The sequence below is a fragment of the Erythranthe guttata genome, chromosome 2 (genome assembly GCF_056151865.1).
Source record: "Erythranthe guttata isolate IM_541 chromosome 2, IM_541, whole genome shotgun sequence".
Lineage (NCBI taxonomy): Eukaryota > Viridiplantae > Streptophyta > Magnoliopsida > Lamiales > Phrymaceae > Erythranthe > Erythranthe guttata.
This window is the reverse complement of record NC_142534.1, coordinates 6,452,105-6,473,961: the sequence shown is the minus strand read 5'-3', so window position 1 is coordinate 6,473,961 and position 21,857 is coordinate 6,452,105. Positions and strand designations below refer to the sequence as shown.

The 21,857-nt window shown below is 34.7% G+C and overlaps 2 protein-coding genes and 1 pseudogene across 2 annotated transcripts; all 3 read right to left on the bottom strand.

The window, feature by feature from the left end:
* Window positions 1–9,728: 9,728 nt before the first annotated feature.
* On the bottom strand, window positions 9,729–10,370 carry LOC148772208 (secreted RxLR effector protein 161 pseudogene; annotated as a pseudogene).
* A 5,243-nt stretch (window positions 10,371–15,613) lies between these two features.
* On the bottom strand, window positions 15,614–17,792 carry LOC105969698 (uncharacterized). Its single transcript, XM_088814932.1, has 2 exons — window positions 17,087–17,792; window positions 15,614–15,756 (listed from the first exon to the last, which is right to left on the bottom strand). Exons 1-2 carry the CDS (start codon window positions 17,790–17,792, stop codon window positions 15,614–15,616), a joined length of 849 nt encoding a protein of 282 aa, XP_088671058.1.
* Window positions 17,793–18,528: 736 nt separating this feature from the next.
* Window positions 18,529–21,790, bottom strand: LOC105977471 (uncharacterized). The gene is made up of 5 exons (XM_013002780.2): window positions 21,778–21,790; window positions 21,007–21,682; window positions 19,405–20,100; window positions 19,227–19,314; window positions 18,529–18,758 (listed from the first exon to the last, which is right to left on the bottom strand). Exons 2-5 carry the CDS (start codon window positions 21,661–21,663, stop codon window positions 18,748–18,750), a joined length of 1,452 nt encoding a protein of 483 aa, XP_012858234.2. The 5' UTR covers window positions 21,664–21,682; window positions 21,778–21,790; the 3' UTR covers window positions 18,529–18,747.
* Window positions 21,791–21,857: the final 67 nt, after the last annotated feature.

Sequence of the window (21,857 nt, the reverse complement as noted above, 5' to 3'; positions counted from 1 at the left end):
TAATCGGACGCCTGAACCGATTTTTAGAATATAGCTAGGTATATCTTAACGTCTCTTAACAGAATGCAAATAGAACCCTGAATAAAAGGCATAATTACAGCCTTTACAGATTTTTCGGTGTAAAATTTCACGCTCCAAAATTTGAAATCACACCGGGGATTTTGCGGGAAATTTTGAAATGGTAACAAAATTTATAATTTGAAAAAAAAAAAACTAAAAACTAATAAACCAGTGAGAACAAATGTCAAAATTGTCACACTCTAACTTTATAAACAAGACAAATATGAAGAAAGGTGGACCCGCAATACAAAAATTTTTTTGAAAGTGGACCTTTTTTTTATTTATTATTTTAAAAATCTCAATTAATGTTGAACAGAAGATGTTCCGAGTTGCCAATCCCTTTTGCCACTTGGATTGGTAAAATTAGGGGTGTTTCCAATAATTAGTTGGTTTATTCAACCATTTTTCTACCTATAATAATCTAAATATTTTTGTACATATATTTAGGATTTCAATATTGTAAACCTAAATTTGAATGTTGTGGGTAAGAACACGTTCTCTACACTTTTTTTTTAATGCAGGAACCCGCAGCCAATCATATAGGTGCACTGGGTAAACCTACACTCTCGTATAATAGCTTGCAAACCATACGAGAGATGTAAGCCTAGTGTGGTTTACATCTCTCGTATGGTTTGCAAGCTATTATACGAGAGTGTAGGTTTACCCAGTGCTCCTATATGGTTGGCTGCGGGTTCCTGCATTACCAAAAAAAAAAAAAAAAAAAAATTATTTAGTTAAGATAATATATAGCATGCAATATAATACATAAATTTGACTTTGAATTGTTCAACTAAATTTCTCTTTTATAATCTTATCTTCCTGTGTGTCTTTCTTATCACGTATTGAAAATTTATCTAATCTTGTGGAAGTCTCTTTTAACTTCCCTTGTTTATGAAGTCAAATAATCATATTACGCGTTATAAATTTTACTTCCTCCATTCTATTTTAATTGTTTTTCTAGAGAATTTTTTTTCATTTCAAAATAATTGTCACTTTAAGATTAAAGTATTTATTGTGTTTTCTCAACTATACCCTTCTTACTCTTAAGAGAATTAATGATTAAACATTTGATAAAAGTGGGTTTTTAGTCAATTTATTATGATTTTTCAAGAATCCATACACATTTATTAGTTTTCTTACTATATGTGAATTAACCCAAAAAGATAATTAAATGGAATAGAGGGAGTATATAATAAAGAAAAGTAAATAATGGATACTAAATAGTCATTCATCTAACAAAGTTTAAAATTAAATACTAAATTTAATTTTAAATCACCAAACCTTGTGCAATGTTTGGAATAAAATTTGGGAGTAATTTTACTTTATTTTGGGAAAATATACTTTGAGAGAATGAACGTAAAGTTATTTATTTTTTGAAATTACACAAAATACAGAGTAGCAGTCAAATCATGTTTAAACTTATTTGAATAAATGTATTTTAGAAGAAATATTTTAAAAATAAAGGAACGTTTATTTGTTTTTTAGGGAGACTATATTTTACTGTAGCAGTCAAATTTTTGTATTGCAGGCTCTAACAATCAAATCATGTATGAAGAGAAAGAAACATTAGAAATTGTTTTGAATTTTTTTTTGAAAAGCTAAATAAACACGATTTTTTGTCCGGAAAAAAGAATAAAAGTGAAACGAAAACAGATTCCAATACTACCTACATATCCCTACCGATTATATTATATTTCACGGTGAAGTATAATTAGATTTTTCATGGTGAACGAACAAGTCAAAATCAACAATTTGACTGATTTTTTTAGATAATATAATCACATGTTCCTTATAAAAATAAACCTACATGTTGGGCAAAAAATAAAGGATTTTCATATCATTTTTTAATATTAAAATTAAAAAAATTCAAGATTTCTACAAGTTGCTCATTTTTTTCCCATAACTTAATCCAAAAAAACTAAAAAAAAAAAAAAAGAAAGAAAAAAATATATGAAAACCAAAGGAAAACAGACAAGACTGCAACGAGGCGTGCCTAAATGCGGGATCTCTCTTCACCGTGAAAAAACAAATCAACGGTCAGGATTAATCCAACACTCCTTTATAATTATTTTGTTCTCCAATCTCCCCAAACACAAAGCACATCCATTAGTAGTATATATTCTGCTATCATACGGAACGGAACCTGAGTTCAGATATTTATGGCGCAGTGGACGTCAGCTTTCCGGTGGCTGGAGGCCAGCATCTCCCTCTCGGCGTCGCTTTTCCGGTGGCCGCCTCTCTTTGCTTCCTACTTGACGCCACCGCCGATCTGGAGCTGGAGCAGCACCCTCGACCCCGGGCGGTGGGCCCCACACCTGCGTCTTCCGGAGGTTGATGACGTCATCTGGTCCGTTGTCTCCGCCGTGGAGTCCGTCGCGCTTGTGTCCTTCCTCTGCTTCTTCTTCGTCTTCTGCGGCTGCACCATATGATGATAGTTAGTTGTTACGCACGCGCCGAATTGCGTGTGTTGCTATTTTGAATTTTCCGATTTATCTTCGAATTTTCCATATGTTGGGAGTAGGATCTGATGATTTGCGGCGGCGCGTGGAAAAAGCAGCGCGTGGAGTTCGGTGGGCTGGGTTTTTCAAAATTAAGAGGGGTGGTAGCTAATGATGACGTACTGGCGGCTTGACCTCCTTTGCGCGAGGCTGAGGGTAGGTTTGGCAATTGAAATTTTTGTCTGTTGTAAATTGTAATTTTTGTATTGTTTTTATCAATGTCATTCAAGCAAAAATCTCACATTTTAGGATAAGTTAAACTTTCATACTTCCCTCGAAATGGTTGTTTTGAGTTATATTTTGAGTGATATTGGTGAAGTTATTTAAATTATTTGGACCGAATCTTATATTCAAATTCAAATGCACTTTGAGGGTGCATTTGGATGGAGGGATTTGGGGGAGGGATTTAAAATCCATAACAACAAATCTCTTGAACTTGTTTGAATTGAGGGATTTGGAGATGGGTTTCAAATCCCCACCCCTCATTTTTAGTTATTTTTGGAGCAATATTGGTGGATTTCAAATGACTCCAAAATTAGAGTCATTTCAAATCCATTCCCCAAATCAAATTCCTCCCCAAATCCCTCTATCCAAATGGACCCTGATAGAATTTGTGTTTAGTATTAGACAAGGGCGTATTTGTGAACGCAACTAAAAAGTAGAGGGGCTTAGGATATAAGTTTTTAGTGGCAAAACTTATTAGAATTAAATGACAAGTTTAACTAAACATTTGCTACATATCTTTTTATAAAATTCATTCCTAAAATACCCTTCCACTCACAAATTCGAATTATGCATTAAGTAAAATTCGAATTATGCATTAAGTAAAATTCAAATTGCATTTATCATCTTTTTAGTTTGCATCTAATATTTTCATTTTTGATCTAATATTTTCATTTTTTTTTTACAGAAAATACGTTTTTTTTTCTTTCAACATTTTAGCATTTCTTACTTTATTTGTAACACAAATAAAATTCCTCTTTTCTATATAATACTGAAAATTACAAACAAATATGTTTTTAGTTTTTTTTTAATTTAATTTACGTATTTTTTTTTATTTTATTTGCTGTCAATACTGTAGTAGACTATGATATACTACGATATACTATAATATACTAGTGTAATATAATATATTGGTATACTATGATATACTACGGCGTACTATGCTTTCCTACAGCGTACTATTCAAAATCCTAGCAGCAAAACAAACTCGCGGCCGTCGCCAAACCCTAACAGCCGCCGCCAACTCCTATCAACAAAACCCTAGCAGTCAACCAAAATCCTAGCGTCGTAAAAAAACCCTACATTAATCAACCACCACCCACCGTCGATCTAATCTCAACCACCGTCTCCAATGGCCATCCCCACCATAACCATCACCTCTATAAACACGACCACTGCCGTCATTACCACCTCCGTTGCTCCCTTCTATATCCGCCCCCTGTGCCGCATCACCGCCGAGGTCTCCAAGAACCTCGAAATTTCCAAATCTTCCCATCCCCCCCTTCAGCCTTCTCTAACCCTCCGTGGCAGATCTGGATTGGGTCCTCCAATTTTGATGGCACCGAAATCCTCAGTTTGCAAAAATATGAGAGAAGTAGAGAAAGAGGTGAAAGTTGAAACGATTCAAAAGAAGAGAGACACGACCGGATCGGGGTGTTTGGGAAAAAAAGAGGGGAAAGAGATTAATGAGAGTAAAACCTAATTTATTATTATTTATATTAAGGGTATTTTCGAGTTAAACAAAAATAAAAGGACGTGGGTCAAATTTTATTTTGAACCAAGGATTTAGCTAATATATTTCATTTGAGGTTGTTATCCATTTCAAATTAGGTTTATGTTGAGGGACTTTTAGCATAGTACCCCCAAAGTAAAAAATAAAAATGATGTTTAGTAGTTCTAATATTCGATTATTTTCAATAGTTATTTTAAGGGTGGTTATATACGCAGGCGCCATTTTAGCGTACAAGCATTTTTTACCATAATTTTTTACCTTTTTACTTTAAGTTTTTCCCATTTTACATTTTTTTACCAAATCCTATAATCTTTTAAAAAGCGAATTTGAACATTCAATTCAACAAAAATTAGATATTCAACAATTTATGAAATGGATCCAACGCGTATAGACCCGGAGTTAATGTTTTCGTTTTTTCTCGAATCTTCAAGTACTCGTGTGATATACGAGTACTTGAAGAATTTTTTTTCTTGTGGTCGTGTGATTTTTACCATATATATATATATATATATATATATATATATATATATATATATATATATATATATATATATATATATATATATATTATTTTTTTTGTTCGTGTTAAATTACGCAAGCACCTTCTCAGTGGTCATGTGAATATATGCGAGACCTGAGTCGGTACCCGCGTAAAATCACGCGAGCACTATTTTAATTTTTTTTTAATAATGCATATTTTGCTTACTTTATTGATTTGAAAACAGAAAGTATACATAAATGTTGATGAACATACGGAAACATCCGAGTTACATGATTTCAGTCAGTTTTTCATAATTTCTACTACGTTTTAGAGTGAAGATGCACTGGTTGAGTGGGCGATGAACATGTCCGTCAGTCGTGATCATGAGATTAGACGTCAGTCTTTCCACGAAGGTAAACAATATCTGACGTGTAAAAGGGCCTATAAAGGACGAGGAAAAAATGTCGGTGTCGTAACAAGTCGGAAGTTTGGTTCAATGAAGTGCATGTGTCCTTTTGCCCTATTGGGTAAAGAGGGTTGTGATGGATTATGGCGTCTTACCATAAAAAAATGGCAATCATAATCATAATTATAATCCTCATAAATATCAACAAGGAATACGTTCATTAAGTCGATTGACTCAAGAGCAACGAGAAGTTACAAACTTACTGAAAAACAGTCACGTGAAATCGAAGGAAATTTTGAATCACTTGAGACAGACTAATCCGAATACGTCTGCGGCTTGTTAAATTGGTGGTGTATGAGTTTGAAAAATATAACTGATGAGGCCCAGTTGGTCAAATAAGATATGGGCTTTATAAGTAGGGGCTTTGGGGTTCCGTGGCCCGAAACACTACCTTCTCTCAACTGCCAAAAAAAAAAGGTGTCGGAGGGTATGTTTTCGGCGTTGGCACTCCGATGGTCAAGTTAGTCGAAATGTAATAATCATAGTAAAGGAATGTAATTATTTATTTATTAAATAATAATAATAATAATAATAATAATAATAATAATAATAATAATAATAATAATAATAATAATAATAATAATAATAATAATAATAATAATAATAATAATAATAATAATAATAATAATAATAATAATAATAATAATAATAATAATAATAATAATAATAATAATAATAATAATAATAATAATAATAATAATAATAATAATAATAATAATAATAATAATAATAATAATAATAATAATAATAATAATAATAATAATAATAATAATAATAATAATAATAATAATAATAATAATAATAATAATAATAATAATAATAATAATAATAATAATAATAATAATAATAATAATAATAATAATAATAATAATAATAATAATAATAATAATAATAATAATAATAATAAATAAATAAATGAATAAATAAATTTTTTTTCTAATATTAATTTTCAGTTCTTTTTTTCAAAATCAATAAATTTTCAAAATCAATAAATTTCAGAATCAATTACAATATTCTTTATATCGACTAAAATATTTTTAAAATTTTTATTTTATTTTATTTATTTTTAAATTTGCAGTTTTTTGTTATATTTTTCTCTTCTCTTTATAATGAACTACAAAATTACTGAAATCAGTTATGCTGATTCTTTATTTTTCAAATGATGAAGTGAATCCATTGGTACGTATTCCATTTCATCTGATTGATGGAAAATGATAGTAGATCCGCATTGAATTTGATCCAAATCAAATCCACAAGTCGGGGTCCATTTCGAAACTAATTTATTTTGTATCAAACCATAAGTGAACCGATTCAAATCCGATAATATCCAACAAACGTTGTGCATGCCTAGATTAATATTGGCATGATTTTTGTCAATTGGAATCCATTGATATGAAATATATTCCATAATATTTCTTGAATTACCTTTTCGGACATACTCAATTAACATTGTTTCGGAGAGTACCGCACAATGCATTTTCAGTATACTTAGGTCCCGTTTGGTTCGTGATATAAAATTGGTCAAAATAATAATAAATAATCTTGTGAAAACCCAATTGTATTGTTAAGCCGAAAAATTATTGGGTTTACCAAACAACAAATAAAATCCAATTATTTAATCAATCATGTATAATCTCCACAACCAAACGAGACCTTAACAATATGCATATTAACGATCAAATGATCATAAAAGGATTAATGTAATTATAGAAAAACACAAAACATGCCAACATTACAAGTAAGACCACCGACATAACAAATCCATGAACAACCTTATTAGTGTTCTTGCTTAGGTTGTTTCCTTAACATGTGATTGATCTTCAGGGTATCGGTTAGAGCATAAGCCGATGTAAGAGATGCCTTCAGTATGCTCAAACCCTTCAAAAACAAATGAACTCTCCTCAAGTGAACATAATAAATGAAACAAACATCGACAAATGAAAGTTAAATCATCGCTCACCGTGCACATTTTTGGTCCTTTAACAACATTAACATAATTTCGGTCACCTTGCGCGTAAATTGTAACAGGTTGATTAATTTCCAAAATCGGAATAGGTCTATCAAACAGTTTTAATATCGGGAGTCGATAGATACTTGTCGTCAATAAGATTAGTTACGCTTTTCATGACTCAATAATATTCCGGTTCGGAGTTTGGTTTGATTGAGTTACCTTCTCTTTTGTTGAGTATAATGTCGGTTAGTGGAGTCCACGACAGAAACGACCAATTCAACAAATCTAACCTAAGGCAGACAAGGAATATTAAAAATCAAAACATACATTATAGCATTCATCAATTTAAAGGTCCTCAAAAAAAAAAAAAAAAAATCAAGACATACACTAAATTGATTTATTGCAGTTACTACCCCACATTGCTGGAAAGTACCTCATATTATTTTATAGACAAAACCAACCCTATGATTCAATATTTTTAGCACACAACCACCTAAACATGTTACTAATTGCTAAATACAAATTTAAATCATAGGGGGCTTTTTGCCAATAAATTGACACCCGATAGTTTTTTAGTAATTCGATACAGCACAAGGGTACTATTTGCAATAAACTCTACACTAACTAACCTCATTGAATCCAAAAGTCATATTCATTAGCTCACCACCATCAGTATTTGTAATGCCAAGATTTCTGAGAGAGTGCACTGTGGGTACTGCCACATTAATTAGCAAATCATAGGAGATAAAGAAATAAACTGTGTTAATCCTAAAAACTCCATTATCACCATCTTCTTGAAACTTCTCGGTACAAACTTCTTTCTTCATCGTTTTCCCACATCGGCAGCATCTACTCTACCATCTATTATTATCACAGTGCATGCATATATTTGACCATCTAAAATATCGGCAAAACCAGTCTTGACAAGGATAGTACTTTGTGTCACTAATATATCAAGTTTCAGTTTACGACGTTCCGCATCGAAGGAGCTTACTGGATTGAGTAGCATCTCTTTAGCAGCCTCTGTTTCGAAATGATCAATGTCCATATTTGCTAAGCCGTTGTGGGGTCGGTGTAGAAGGTCGACCGTCCGTTTCCCATGAAGCATGCATTATTTTAAGGGAATATTGCACATTGCCTCCTATAAATTTCTACAATTCTCACTTTAACCCCTCAATATTTTAAAAAGTGAATGTCCCCTTTAAAAAAATGTTATTCTTGTTGCATATTGCACCGATTGCGCAATTCCGATGGATTTTGTTGCACATTGGCCCTTTAAATGTTATTGTTGCTGCAAGTTGCCCCTTAAAAATATTATTTTTTTGCACATTGCCTCTTTAAAATATTATTTTTGTTTCATGATGCCCATCAAAAATTAGTTTTTAGGGAAAAATGGGGTAAACTCCATAACTATGTGTTATGGAAAACCTACATCAAACCCCCATGTGTTATTTTTATTTCGTAGAATCCCCTGTGTTTTATTTTTTATTACATGAAATCTCTTATTCATTTAACAATTAACACCGTTAACTATTAAGGGGAATTAATGCAAGTTTTTCATAAGTCAAGGGGATTTGGTGCATATTATTTACAATAAAAGTGAAATTTATGAAAAAAAATATTTATTTATTTAGAATTTGACTTTCTTTTATAAATATTTATATCAAAACTGAATTCAAATTTTCGTATTATTTGTAATCTTTTGACATATAATACATCCAAGCTAAATTGTATAAATATATAACAATTTAATTTTTGTTGTAAATCGCCCTAATGGTATTGCTCTTCGGTTTGATGATTGTGGAAAATAAACTACGACAACAATAATAAAAGATGAAGAGAGAATGCAAAGACAAAAATCCGTAGAGAGATTAATGAGGGTGTAAATATGGGGGAGGGAGACTTCCATTATATAGGTGAAAAACCACCGGGAGTTACAAGAGAAGTTACAAAATAAGTTACTCTACCACTAACACATAATGGGAAGACATGGGGTAGGTTAGTGATCTAGTGGGGAGTTGGGTGGTTATGTTAGGAAAACCCACACACACATATTATTTACAACACTCCTTCTTGGGGATTCCTATCAAAACCACTATTGTGCATTTCATGTTGCCTCATTAAAACCTTCCGAGTAATAAAACCCCAGTTGGAAAAAACAACCTCGGTTAGGAAAAAGAGTACAACGCACAATCTTTCCAATCAGCATATATTGCCTCGTTAAAACCTTAGCGGGTAACCAAAAACCCTGTGGGAAAATAAATCCCGCAAAAAGGAAAAAGAGTACAACAGGGCATCTAGGTATCTTCTGGATACTGAGTACCTACAGAGTACTCCCCCTCAAGTTAACTCCCCTGATCTCTATAAGGGAGTGAGCTCAGATAATCTAGGTAGGCCAATAGCCTTAACATGCTTTTCAAAAGTGACTTTAGGTAATGACTTAGTAAATAAATCAGCGCAATTATCCTGACTTCTGATCTGCTGGATCATTATTTGTTTGAGCTCTTGTTGTTGCTGATTGAAGAAAAACTTTGGAGCTATATGCTTGGTGTTGTCACCTTTAATGAAGCCGTCTTCATTTGTTCAATGCATGCTGCATTATCCTCGAATATGACCGTAGGATCTTCTGTGGTAGCCAATCCACAGGAATCTCGAATATGCCCATTCATGGCTCTAAGCCAAGTACATTCACGCACTGCCTCATAAAGTGCTAAAATCTCTGCATGATTCGATGAGGTGGCAACTAAGGTCTGTTTTGTAGACCTCCAAGACACAGCTGTGTTCCCAATGGTAAACACATATCCAGTTTGGGAACGAGCTTTGTGTGGGTCTGACAGATACCCAGCGTCAGCATAACCCACAAGCTTTGCATCCTTTAATGATGCATAGGGATAGAACAAACCCATGTCTATTGAACCCTTAAGGTAACGAAATACGTCCTTTACACCATTCCAATGGCGGCGTGTTGGTGCTGAGCTAAACCTTGCTAGCAAATTTACCGCAAATGCGATATCAGGTCGAGTACATTGAGCTAAGTACAATAATGCGCCTATTGCACTTAGGTACGGCACTTCAGGTGCTAACACTTCTTCGTCCTCCTTCACAGGACGGAACGGATCCTTCGACCTATCCAATGATCGGACTACCATAGGCGTGCTCGATGGTTTCGCTTTATCCATATTAAAGCGTCTTTACATCTTCCGGATGTAGTTCGATTGATGAACCAAAATTCCATCAGCACGGTGTACTATCTCAAGTCCGAGACAGAAATTAGTCCTACCGAGATCTTTCATCTCAAACTCATGTTTTAGGAGTTGGGCTGTTTCACGGACTTCTTCATGAGTCCCAATCAAATTCATATCATCAACATAAACTGCTACAACAGCAAACCCAGAACATGTTTTCTTAATAAACACGCAAGGACAAATATCATTGTTCACGTATCCCCTTCCGAGCAAGTATTCACTTAGGCGATTATACCACATTCTTCCAGATTGTTTCAAGCCATAAAGTGATCGTCTCAACCTAACTGAGATCGTGTTCCGTGGTCTGGAACTAATTGCTTCGGGTAATCGAAGTCCTTCAGGAACTTTCATATATATATTTGTATCTAGATCCCCATATAGATAAGCTGTGACCACATCCATGAGCTGCACAGTCAGTTCCTCGGATACAACCAAACTGACTAGATATCTGAATGTAATAACATCCATAACAGGAGAATATGTCTCCTCAAAGTCAATCCCAGGTCGCTGAGAAAATCCTTGTGCTACGAGACGAGCCTTATATCTCACAATCTCGTTTTTCTCATTTCTTTTCCTTATGAATACCCATTTATATCCCACGGGTATAACTCCAGGAGGTGTAGGAGCTACCGGCCCAAACACTCCCCTTTTTACCAATGAGTCAAACTCAGCCTGGATTGCTTTTTCCCAATTCGGCCAATCATCCCTCTGTTTACATTCATCAATTGTTCGAGGCTCAATATCATCACTCGATATAATTTCAGTAGCTACTGTGTAAGCAAACACATCATTGATGATTATTTCATCCCGATGCCAAACCTCATTCATGCATGAATAACTAACCGAGATTTCTCTATTCTCGGGAATGGATACTGTTGGCACCAAATTTCCGTTTGTGAAGATTGAAGAAATCCGCCATACGTGGAAATTAAAGATTGGCAAAGATTTGTTTTCCATGTTTATTTTGGAATTAATTAGAGTCCTATTCTTGTAATATTTTTATTAGGACTTAGATTTATTTCCATGTATTATATTCTAGTTAGGTATCTTTTGTACTTATCTATAATAGAAGTAGAAATCGACTAGGATTCTATTACCTAGTTAATCGATTTCTTAGGGCTCAAGTTAGGTTTAGGGTGGTGGATTTCGTGCCTATATAAGGCCCTCAACCTCATATGAGTCCTATGGAGCTTTAAAAAGAAAAATCCCAGCATAAAGGCTTTGAAGGGTGCAGCCCGTGCTGCAGCCCTGTCGGCACATCAGGTGCGGCAACAGAACAGGTTTCTTCTACCAGGCCATAAAGAAGATCGGCGTTTTGGGAGAAGTGCTTAAAAGATTTCGGGAGAGGTCGATCCGCCGTTTGAAGGAAGTTCAACATTGGAGGAAGTCCAAGAGTGCGGAGGAGGAATTGCTTTGATTATCAACAAGTTCGAGTCGTGTGCAAGAACGGCGTATCACATAAAGAGGGAGTCTTTAGTGTTTTATTAAGTCCTATTAATGTCACTTAAATCTGAACTAGTTTTGCAAGTCCTCGTGGATGTAGGGTACATTTGTATCCGAACCACATTAAATTGTTGTGTTCTTTATTCTGCTTTTCGTAGATTTATTACTGTGACAACACAACAATTCTGTTACGTCACCTAATGTCGTAACATGTAGTCTGTCTCAACAGATGAGTGGACTTTGATAGGCATTCAAATTCAACAATTGGCATCAGAGCGGGTCACTAGATATACTTAGTGTCCGATTTTGGGTTTTGATTTGTTTACTTTGCTTATTGGATGACGTGTGTTCACAAGGAAGGTTGAGACGGAAGTCTGTCACGGCATTCACCCAATTCCGCTGCGTTGTAACGTGCCCCGTGATGGGACACTCTGATAGAAGACCAAGACGGGTGAAGAAAAGTGATATCTTTGTTGCAGGGGGAGTAAATCTCATCTGCAGGGGGAGTTCTTGTTAAACATGGATTCTAACCAATCTATGCCAAAAGGGGAGATTGTTGGCACCAAATTTCCGTTTGTGAAGATTGAAGAAATCCGCCATACGTGGAAATTAAAGATTGGCAAAGATTTGTTTTCCATGTTTATTTTGGAATTAATTAGAGTCCTATTCTTGTAATATTTTTATTAGGACTTAGATTTATTTCCATGCATTATATTCTAGTTAGGTATCTTTTGTACTTATCTATAATAGAAGTAGAAATCGACTAGGATTCTATTACCTAGTTAATCGATTTCTTAGGGCTCAAGTTAGGTTTAGGGTGGTGGATTTCGTGCCTATATAAGGCCCTCAACCTCATATGAGTCCTATGGAGCTTTAAAAAGAAAAATCCCAGCATAAAGGCTTTGAAGGGTGCAACTCGTGCTGCAGCCTTGTCGGCACATCAGGTGCGGCAACAGAACAGGTTTCTTCTACCAGGCCATAAAGAAGATCGGCGTTTCGGGAGAAGTGCTTAAAAGATCTCGGGAGAGGTCGATCCGCCGTTTGAAGGAAGTTCAACATTGGAGGAAGTCCAAGAGTGCGGAGGAGGAATTGCTTTGATTATCAACAAGTTCGAGTCGTGTGCAAGAACGGCGTATCACATAAAGAGGGAGTCTTTAGTGTTTTATTAAGTCCTATTAATGTACACTTAAATCTGAACTAGTTTTGCAAGTCCTCGTGGATGTAGGGTACATTTGTATCCGAACCACATTAAATTGTTGTGTTCTTTATTCTGCTTTTTGTAGATTTATTACTGTGACAACACAACAATTCTGTTACGTCACCTAATGTCGTAACATGTAGTCTGTCTCAACAGATGAGTGGACTTTGATAGACATTCAAATTCAACATATACTAATGTCGAGGCGTCCCCCGATTTCGTCTCCAAGACGGATCCATAGTCTGGAACTATTTCATGAGATGGATCGGGTGGGATCCCATTATTTCTATTGCTAACCTCATTCAACTGTTGGGCATTCATCCGCTTCCGGGGATGAGAATCCTTTGATCCAATTGGTCTCCCCCTCTTCTGGGCAGGGACTGATGGCCTTCCCACGTTTTGCCCTTCTGGGACATCTATCCTTGCATGCACGTTTGCAGCTGGTATATGAGATCTCGTCACTTTTTCTAAGTCAGAGAATGAGTCTGGCATATTATTGGCTATTTTCTGTAGATCTATGAGTCTACGTACTTCAAACTCTCTGACTGAAGTAGGGGGATCATGATGAGACACAGTGGGGTCATTCCATACAACTTCACGCCGTTCTTCAAGAACGTTAGTGTGAACGTTCTTTCCTCCCCCTAACGGCGGGAAGACGGTCTCATCAAAGTGACAGTCCGCGAATCGAGCGGTAAAGAGATCGCCTGTCAAGGGTTCTAAATATCGTATTATAGATGGTGATAAACATAAATGCCCAATCTACGTTGAGGTCCCATCTTGGTCCGTTGTGGCGGAGCAATCGGCACATAAACTGCACACCCAAATGTGCGTAAATGAGAACCGTTTGGTGTACTTCCGGACACCAACTGTAACGCAGAATATGGTTGGGTTGCAGTGGGCCTCAATCGTAATAACATAGTTGCGTGCAATATTGCATAGCCCCAAGCAGAGATTGGAAGTTTGGTGCGCATTACCAAAGTTCGTGCAATCCTCTGTAAATTCTTAATAAATGCCTCTGCAAGGCCATTTTGGGTATGAACATGCGCTACAGGATGTTCTATGTCAATACCTAAAGACATGCAATATTCGTCGAAAGACCGCGACGTAAACTCTGCAGCATTATCCAGTCGAATAGACTTAATGGGATAATCTGGATAGTGTGTTCTCATCTTATTAGTTGAGAGAGGAGTTTAGCATAAGCAGCATTCCTCGTAGACAACAAATCGACCTGTGACCACTTAGTCGAAGCATCAACCATCACCAAAAAATATTTAAAAGGTCCACATGGTGGTGAGATGGGGCCACATATATCTCCTTGGATTCGTTCCAAGAAACCAAGAGAATCTTTACTAGTTTGTGCATAAGCTGGCATAGGATCAAGTTTTCCGATAGAACATGGTACACATATCTTATCATTGTGTACAAGATCCTTATTTGTTAGTGGATGCCCAATAGATGTGTTAATAATTCGGCGCATCACACTTTGACCCGGATGTCCCAGTCGGTCATGCCACAGAAAATATTTACTCGGATCACTAGACTTCGAGCAATCGACAAGGTGCGCTTCTGGCACTCGAATTTTGGTCCTATATAACCCTATCGAAAGTCCCTCTAATTTTTCCAAGGTACGCTTCTGGCCGTACACGTTAGAGGTGATTTTCATCAGTTGTTTCAACATGATAACCATTGGCTCGAATATCTTTAAAACTCAGCAGCGTTCTACTGGAACGTGGAGAATAAAGAGCTTCTCTAATGGTCAGAATTGTGCCATGAGGTAACATAATATGGGCATTACCATAACCATCTATTATACTAGATGTGCCTGATATAGTAGTCAAAGAAGTCTTACTAGACATGAAACTAACAAAATATGACTTATCCCTAAGGATAGTGTGCGTTGTCGCACTATCTGCCAGACATTCATCCCCACATGCCATGTCTAGAAAGATAAATAAATCTAATCATATATTCCGCAATTGAAAATACTTTAATAAAATCCAAACAAGATAAATCTATCGAGTACCATAAAAACTGAATTAAAACATAACCACATAAAATATAGTCCAGAAAATAAAACACAAACATAATCCAAATACGAAATTGGTTCATAAGCATGACCAAATAAACAACATACTTAAAACTGATAAACTAGAAACATAAAAGAACATAATGTCTAAACTCATAAAATAACATTCTAATCATATTCCAAACTGGGTCATTGGGTCAGATGTGCCCAGATTTGGGAGTCGAGCAATGGGCTCCTCATTGAGAACGTCTATCTCAACCAGGTTGGTCTCCGGTGGTGCATTGTTATTTACACCACCAACCATAACGTTCCTCGCACGACAGGTGCGTGACCAATGCCCAGTTCCACCACACCTATGGCATGTATCTCTATTCTGATTTTGATTCTGATTCGGGGCTCTATTCTGCTGCGCACCTCTAGGTCGAGCATTGTTACCTCCTCTTGGCATATTCCCCATTTGCCCATACTGTGGGGGACCATTAGGGGGGCAATTTTTTTTTTGGTGTAGTTTTAAAGTGTAGTTTTTAAAATGGGGTTGTTTCGGGGTGGGTAACCGAATAGGGGTTGAACGCCACCCACCACGGCGGCACCGGCAGGAGACGCCAGCTCCAACGGCGTCTCCATAGAAGATGCCACCGGTGGTGGCGTCTTCACTTTAAAATATTAATATTTTAATATTATAATATTATAATATTATAATATTATAATATTATAATATTATAATATTTTAATATTTTTAATATTTATATTAATATTATTAATATTTTCTGATTTTAATTTTTTTTACAAAATAAAACATTAATGTTAGTATTATTTATTACATTTTATATATTTTCTCCATTAGTGTTAAATTAATCATTGCTTATATTTATCTAATTAACACAATAAAATAGTGTACAATCTTAAAAACATGTAGACAAAAACAAAAGGAGTTCTAGAAAATAAAATAGTTATATAAAATAAATAGGTCAAATAAAAGAGTTATATAAAATAAATAAGTCCAAAATGAGTACAAAGACAAAATGAGTACAAGAAAATAAAATTGGCACTATGAAGTCAATGCCATATATAAATATATATATATATATATATATATATATATATATATATATATATATATATATATATATATATATATATATATATTATTTACATTTGCTTGTTATTTTATATTTTTTTTTCAAATTACTCAAAAAACCAATCATACATATTTTACAAAAATCAATAAACAACACTCTTGATTTTTTTTATTAAGGTATTTGAAGAAATTAACACAAAATAGATACATATATCTAAAATTTAATCAAATTATAATAAATCAATCCAAAATATGATCATTAAAGTTACACCAGAAAATATAATTTCATACTTCAAACTGCCACTATTAATTGGTCAAATTTTGCGGTACCATTTATACCCTTCCAGTTAGTACATTCTATTGAATTTTATAAAAAAAAATATTAATTTATTGGAAAACAAAAATGCAAAAAATGATAAGATTGTACACTATTTTATTGTATGATTAGATAAATATAAGCAATGATTAATTTAACACTAATAGTGAAAATATATAAAATGTAATAAATAATACTAACATTAATGTTTTATTTTGTAAAAAAAATTAAAAATCAGAAAATATTAAAAATATTAATATAAATATTTAAAATATTATAATATTATAATATTAGAATATTATAATATTATAATATTATAATATTATAATATTATAATATTATAATATTATAATATTATAATATTAATATTTAAAGAGAAGACGCCACCACCGGTGGCATCTTCTACGGAGACGCCGTTGGAGCTGGCGTCTCCTGCCGGTGCCGCCGTGGTGGGTGGCGTTCAACCCCAATTCGGTTACCCACCCCAAAACAACACCATTTTAAAAACTACACTTTAAAACTACACCAAAAAAAAAATTGCCCCGACCATTAGGTGGCCTACTATAAGGACCATGTTCGTTCCTATTACCCCGTCCCCTCACTCGACGATTGAACCCCCGGCCTCTGCCTCCTCCACGGTTGTTTTTGTTGACCAAATTTGCTTCTGGCAAAGGTTGAGGATTTCGATTGACCAAATTTGCTTCTGGCAAAGGTCGAGTACCAACTGGTCGAGCCTGGTTGTTCTTCAAAAGAAGATCAAGGTTCTTCTCGGCAAGGAGCAGAACGGTGACCAACTCTGAAAACTGAATATAGTTCTTGGCTCTGTACTGTTGAGACAGTATCATATGTGAGGCAGGGAATGTAGAGTACGTCTTCTCCAGAATCTCAGCATCAGTTAGTTTCTCTCCACAAAACTCCAGGGTGGATTTGATGCGACATACTTCAGAGTTATACTCGTTAACGGTTTTGAAGTCCATAAACCGTAAGTGAATCCATTTGTTTCTTGCTTCAGGCAAGAGGATTGTCTTTTGGTGATCAAATCGACTAGCCAGGGCATCCCATAGTATTTGGGGATCCTCAATCGATGAGTAGTACAAACGGAGGACCTCATCTAGGTGCCTCCTAATCAGAATCATGGCTTCAGCCTTCTGGGCTTCGTTAAGCAGATTTTCTTTAACAATAGCCATCCTCAGTTTCTTACTAGTGAGATGGATCTTAACATCCATTGTCCAACTCACGTAGTTCTCACCAGATACATTCAAAGGGGTGAAATCAAGTTTGCTCAAATGTTCCATCTTGAAAGTTGATAAAATTCAGATACTACAGATAGGATTATACGTTCTACGAAAGTAGATCACCGTCTCACAAACGAACCACGCTCACAATTCCTCGAAGTATTCTAGTCCCACGAATAATTGTTCTTCCACGATCACTGCGAGCAATTCGTGCTGATAACGTGTTGTAAATCGCCCTAATGGTATTGCTCTTCGGTTTGATGATTGTGGAAAATAAACTATGACAACAATAATAAAAGATGAAGAGAGAATGCAAAGACAAAAATCCGTAGAGAGATTAATGAGGGTGTAAATATGGGGGAGGGAGACTTCCATTATATAGGTGAAAAACCACCGGGAGTTACAAGGGAAGTTACAAAATAAGTTACTCTACCACTAACACATAATGGGAAGACATGGGGTAGGTTAGTGATCTAGTGGGGAGTTGGGTGGTTATGTTAGGAAACCCCACACACACATATTATTTACAACAATTTTCATATTATAAATATATAGTTTTAGGAACATATTATTTTTAAATACATTAATAAATTAAGATTTTATCCAAAATTGAAAATTTCCAAAATTTTATTTACTTTTAGTTTTGATGTAATTTTTTTTTTTTAAATCTAATAAAATTTATAAAAATGAGAAAAATAAAATGTTCTAAATTAAAAAAAATAATTGGAAATGGAAAAAAAATGAAGGCCCCTTCTTTTTCTTTATATGTTGATAAATTTGACAGAAACAATTCAAGTTTTAAAAACCGCAATTTGAGTTGCAAAAAGTATGCACATGATTTAAACAGTTTGTAATCTAGGAGGTTGAAATCTTTGAGACAAAATACATTTCAAAAAGCTGGGACATAAATCAAAAAAGATGGCAAACAGCTCCCATTTTTCACCCAAAACATCTTCAAAATTAGTCAATGTCTTCCTCCTGGGTTACTTGAGGTGTGTGTGGAGTTCTCTGCGCATCACTTCTTTCCTAGATATACAAGAAATCAAGAATTGAGAGTCAAAATAGAGGGAATTTTACACAATAAAATGAACACAGAGATTTAATGCATGTTATTTTAATTTTACACAATAAAATGAACACAGATAGATTTAATGCATGTTATTTTCCCTTAACACGGGAGCTATATGTAGTTTACCCCTTAAAAAATAGTATGTTTTTTTTTTATGAGTAAATTCAAGTCCATTACGAGGGAAGATAGGGGATGGGGACTCGAATTCTAGACCTTTTTTTCCCAATTGGAAAGGTTATGTATCAACTCTCCTAATGAGGGTTGGTAAAAAATAGTACAACAAATTAAATTGACTAGTGGGTAATAACTTGCTACTAAGAACAGATTTGAATATTAGGCTAAAAAAGCTTCGCGAGGTGCTTAGCTAGAAAATCCATCATGCCACCAAACATAGTACATATGTAAAAAGAAACAAATAAACGAACCTTCACCAGGTTCCTTTAATACTTGAGCGATAAGAACATCTACTAAAGCGGAATCCGACACAAGAGAAGCTTTCAATATGCTCAAAGCCTACACCAAACAAAAACAAGAGATCTCGTTATATCAACATGTACAATAACCGAACATACTTAAAGTGAATACTCGCAGTATGACATTTACCTCTTCCAAACCAATCTCGAGCTCAAGTTCTTTGACATCACATGAAGGGATTTTCAGATGCTCGAGAATGGGTCCGATAGACGAGCTAATACAATCTATCACCATTAAATGAGGTGATACTATGTACATTTGATCTTGTCCCTTAATATAGCATCCCTCACCTTTGGGGTCCTTAACGCACATCCAATAACCTTTTTCTACACATGTGTTCGACGGACCCGTAACCGTATGACTTTCAAAGTAATATATACTAGGCGTGGTTTGTTCGGTGAGAGGGAAGATCTGATATTTGGAGACATATTTGGGAGGAAGCTCCGGTTTGATCAGCCTATTTCTTGTACATGGACTTGCCATATATTTCTCATCTATCAATTCTATTATGCTTCTATACAAATTGTCGATGTTCCTAAGTGACGTGTTGCCGTCCAAAAGGTACTCAACTGCTCCCAAAGGGATGGTGAGCAAACTAAACAGGAAGTCGATAAAATCTCTTCCGGCTTTATAAAACAAAAACTCATTGGTTGATTTTTGTACAACGGCTTTCACAATCATCCTCTTGGAATTCGATTTCGATCCTTCCTTAATCCGATGATGTAAGTCGTTCCCCCTTACAGTTGCCATTTCATTTGTTTGATGGAGAATAAGGTCTGTAAGTGGAGTCTTGGAGAGTAGAGATCCCTTGAGCAATTCCACAATCTCAAGGACAAGAAAAACAATAAATAAGACATAGACAAAAGATTTCAAGAAAGACGAGTTTATAAACATAAAGATAATAAATAAAAGGGTTAAATACAAAAACACCGATGTACTATGGACTTTGTATCATGTAAACCACTGTACTACACATAAATACAAAAACCCCCTACTATTACATTTTGTTTCCAAAATCTGACGAAAATACCCCCGTTAAAGCCTATAAATATATTGGTTTGTTTGAGCCATTTTCCACTATATTTTTTTTTTAACATTTTCAGTCAATTTTAATTGGGAAATTTCAGTATTTTTTTTTTACAAACATCTAATTACTTATATTTATTTTTTGAATAAAACATTTTTGTCATTTTGAATTTTTTTCATTTTTTTCTTAAATGTCTTGCGGTAGTTCAAATCTCAACAATCGTAGAATTGTAAAGATATTTGTAATCTTAAGATATTTGTAATCTCAACAATCATAGAATTGTAATGAAGAAACTCAAAATGACAAAAATAAAAGGTTTCAATCAAAAAATAAAAAAAAAATCTATATAAATACCAAAATTTCGAAGTAAAATTAACTGAAAATGTTAAAAAATAGTGAAAAATGGTTCAAACAAACAGATATATATATATATATATATATATATATATATATATATATATATATATATATATATATATATATATATATATATATATATATATATATATATATATATATATATATATATATATATATATATATATATATATATATATATATGAGTATTTTCGTCATATTTTGGGAAAGAAATGTAACTATCGGGGGGTTTTTGCATTTATGTTTATGTGTAGTACAGAGGGTATATGATACAAAATCCATAGTAGATGAGTGTTTTTGTATTTAAACCTAATTAAAACAAATACCTCATTGAACCCCACAGTCACGGACCTTAGCTCGGCCCCTTTTGAGATTGTAATGCCAAGATTTACGAGGGTTTGTATGACGGATCCAGGCACATTAGGAGCCATGAGCAGATCATCTGTTACTAGAAAAGAAACTTGTTTTTCTGTAAAAACTCCACCACCACCACCACCACCACCACCACCACCGGCGCAATCGTCGGTTTCTACTACTACATGACTCATCGGTCTGCTTAACAGTTTCCCACAATCGCATTTCATAGTATCGTAGTACATGCTCACATTGGGAAACCTGTGTCTCGTACAATCCGTGTCTGCGCATCTGAAGTATTTGATTGGCTGAGTATCAGAGATGTCGAGTTTGCGGGATTCGAATTCGAAGGAGGTTCTTGGATTCAGAAGCATCTGCTTACCACCCTCCGTACAGAAATTGTCGCTGCTGAGTTGCTCTAAGCGATCGTACAATTTGGTTACTAATCCAAACTGAGGTTCTGCTGCGTAGTGCTTCTTCAGAACTCTAACAATTGCACCCAGTGGTAGAGTCAGGAAGCTCAACAAAACGTCGGCGAAATCACTTTCGACCTCGGCGAAAAGTACTTTGGTTTTCTCTTCATTTATCATCACTTTCAAACAGAACTTGGCTTCTTTACCATCTGACATTCTTTTCGTTTGGTTTACACTACAAAAAAAAAAAAACACACACACAAAATTATCAAGAAAAATTTTGAAATTTACCTGCTCAAAATTAAATAGAAATTAAAGAATGTTTGGTACCACAAAGCCACGGCGGCGGACAAACCTTTGGAAAGGAATTTGAAGAGGATGGAAAGTTTTGGAGTATGGAAGAGAGAGAC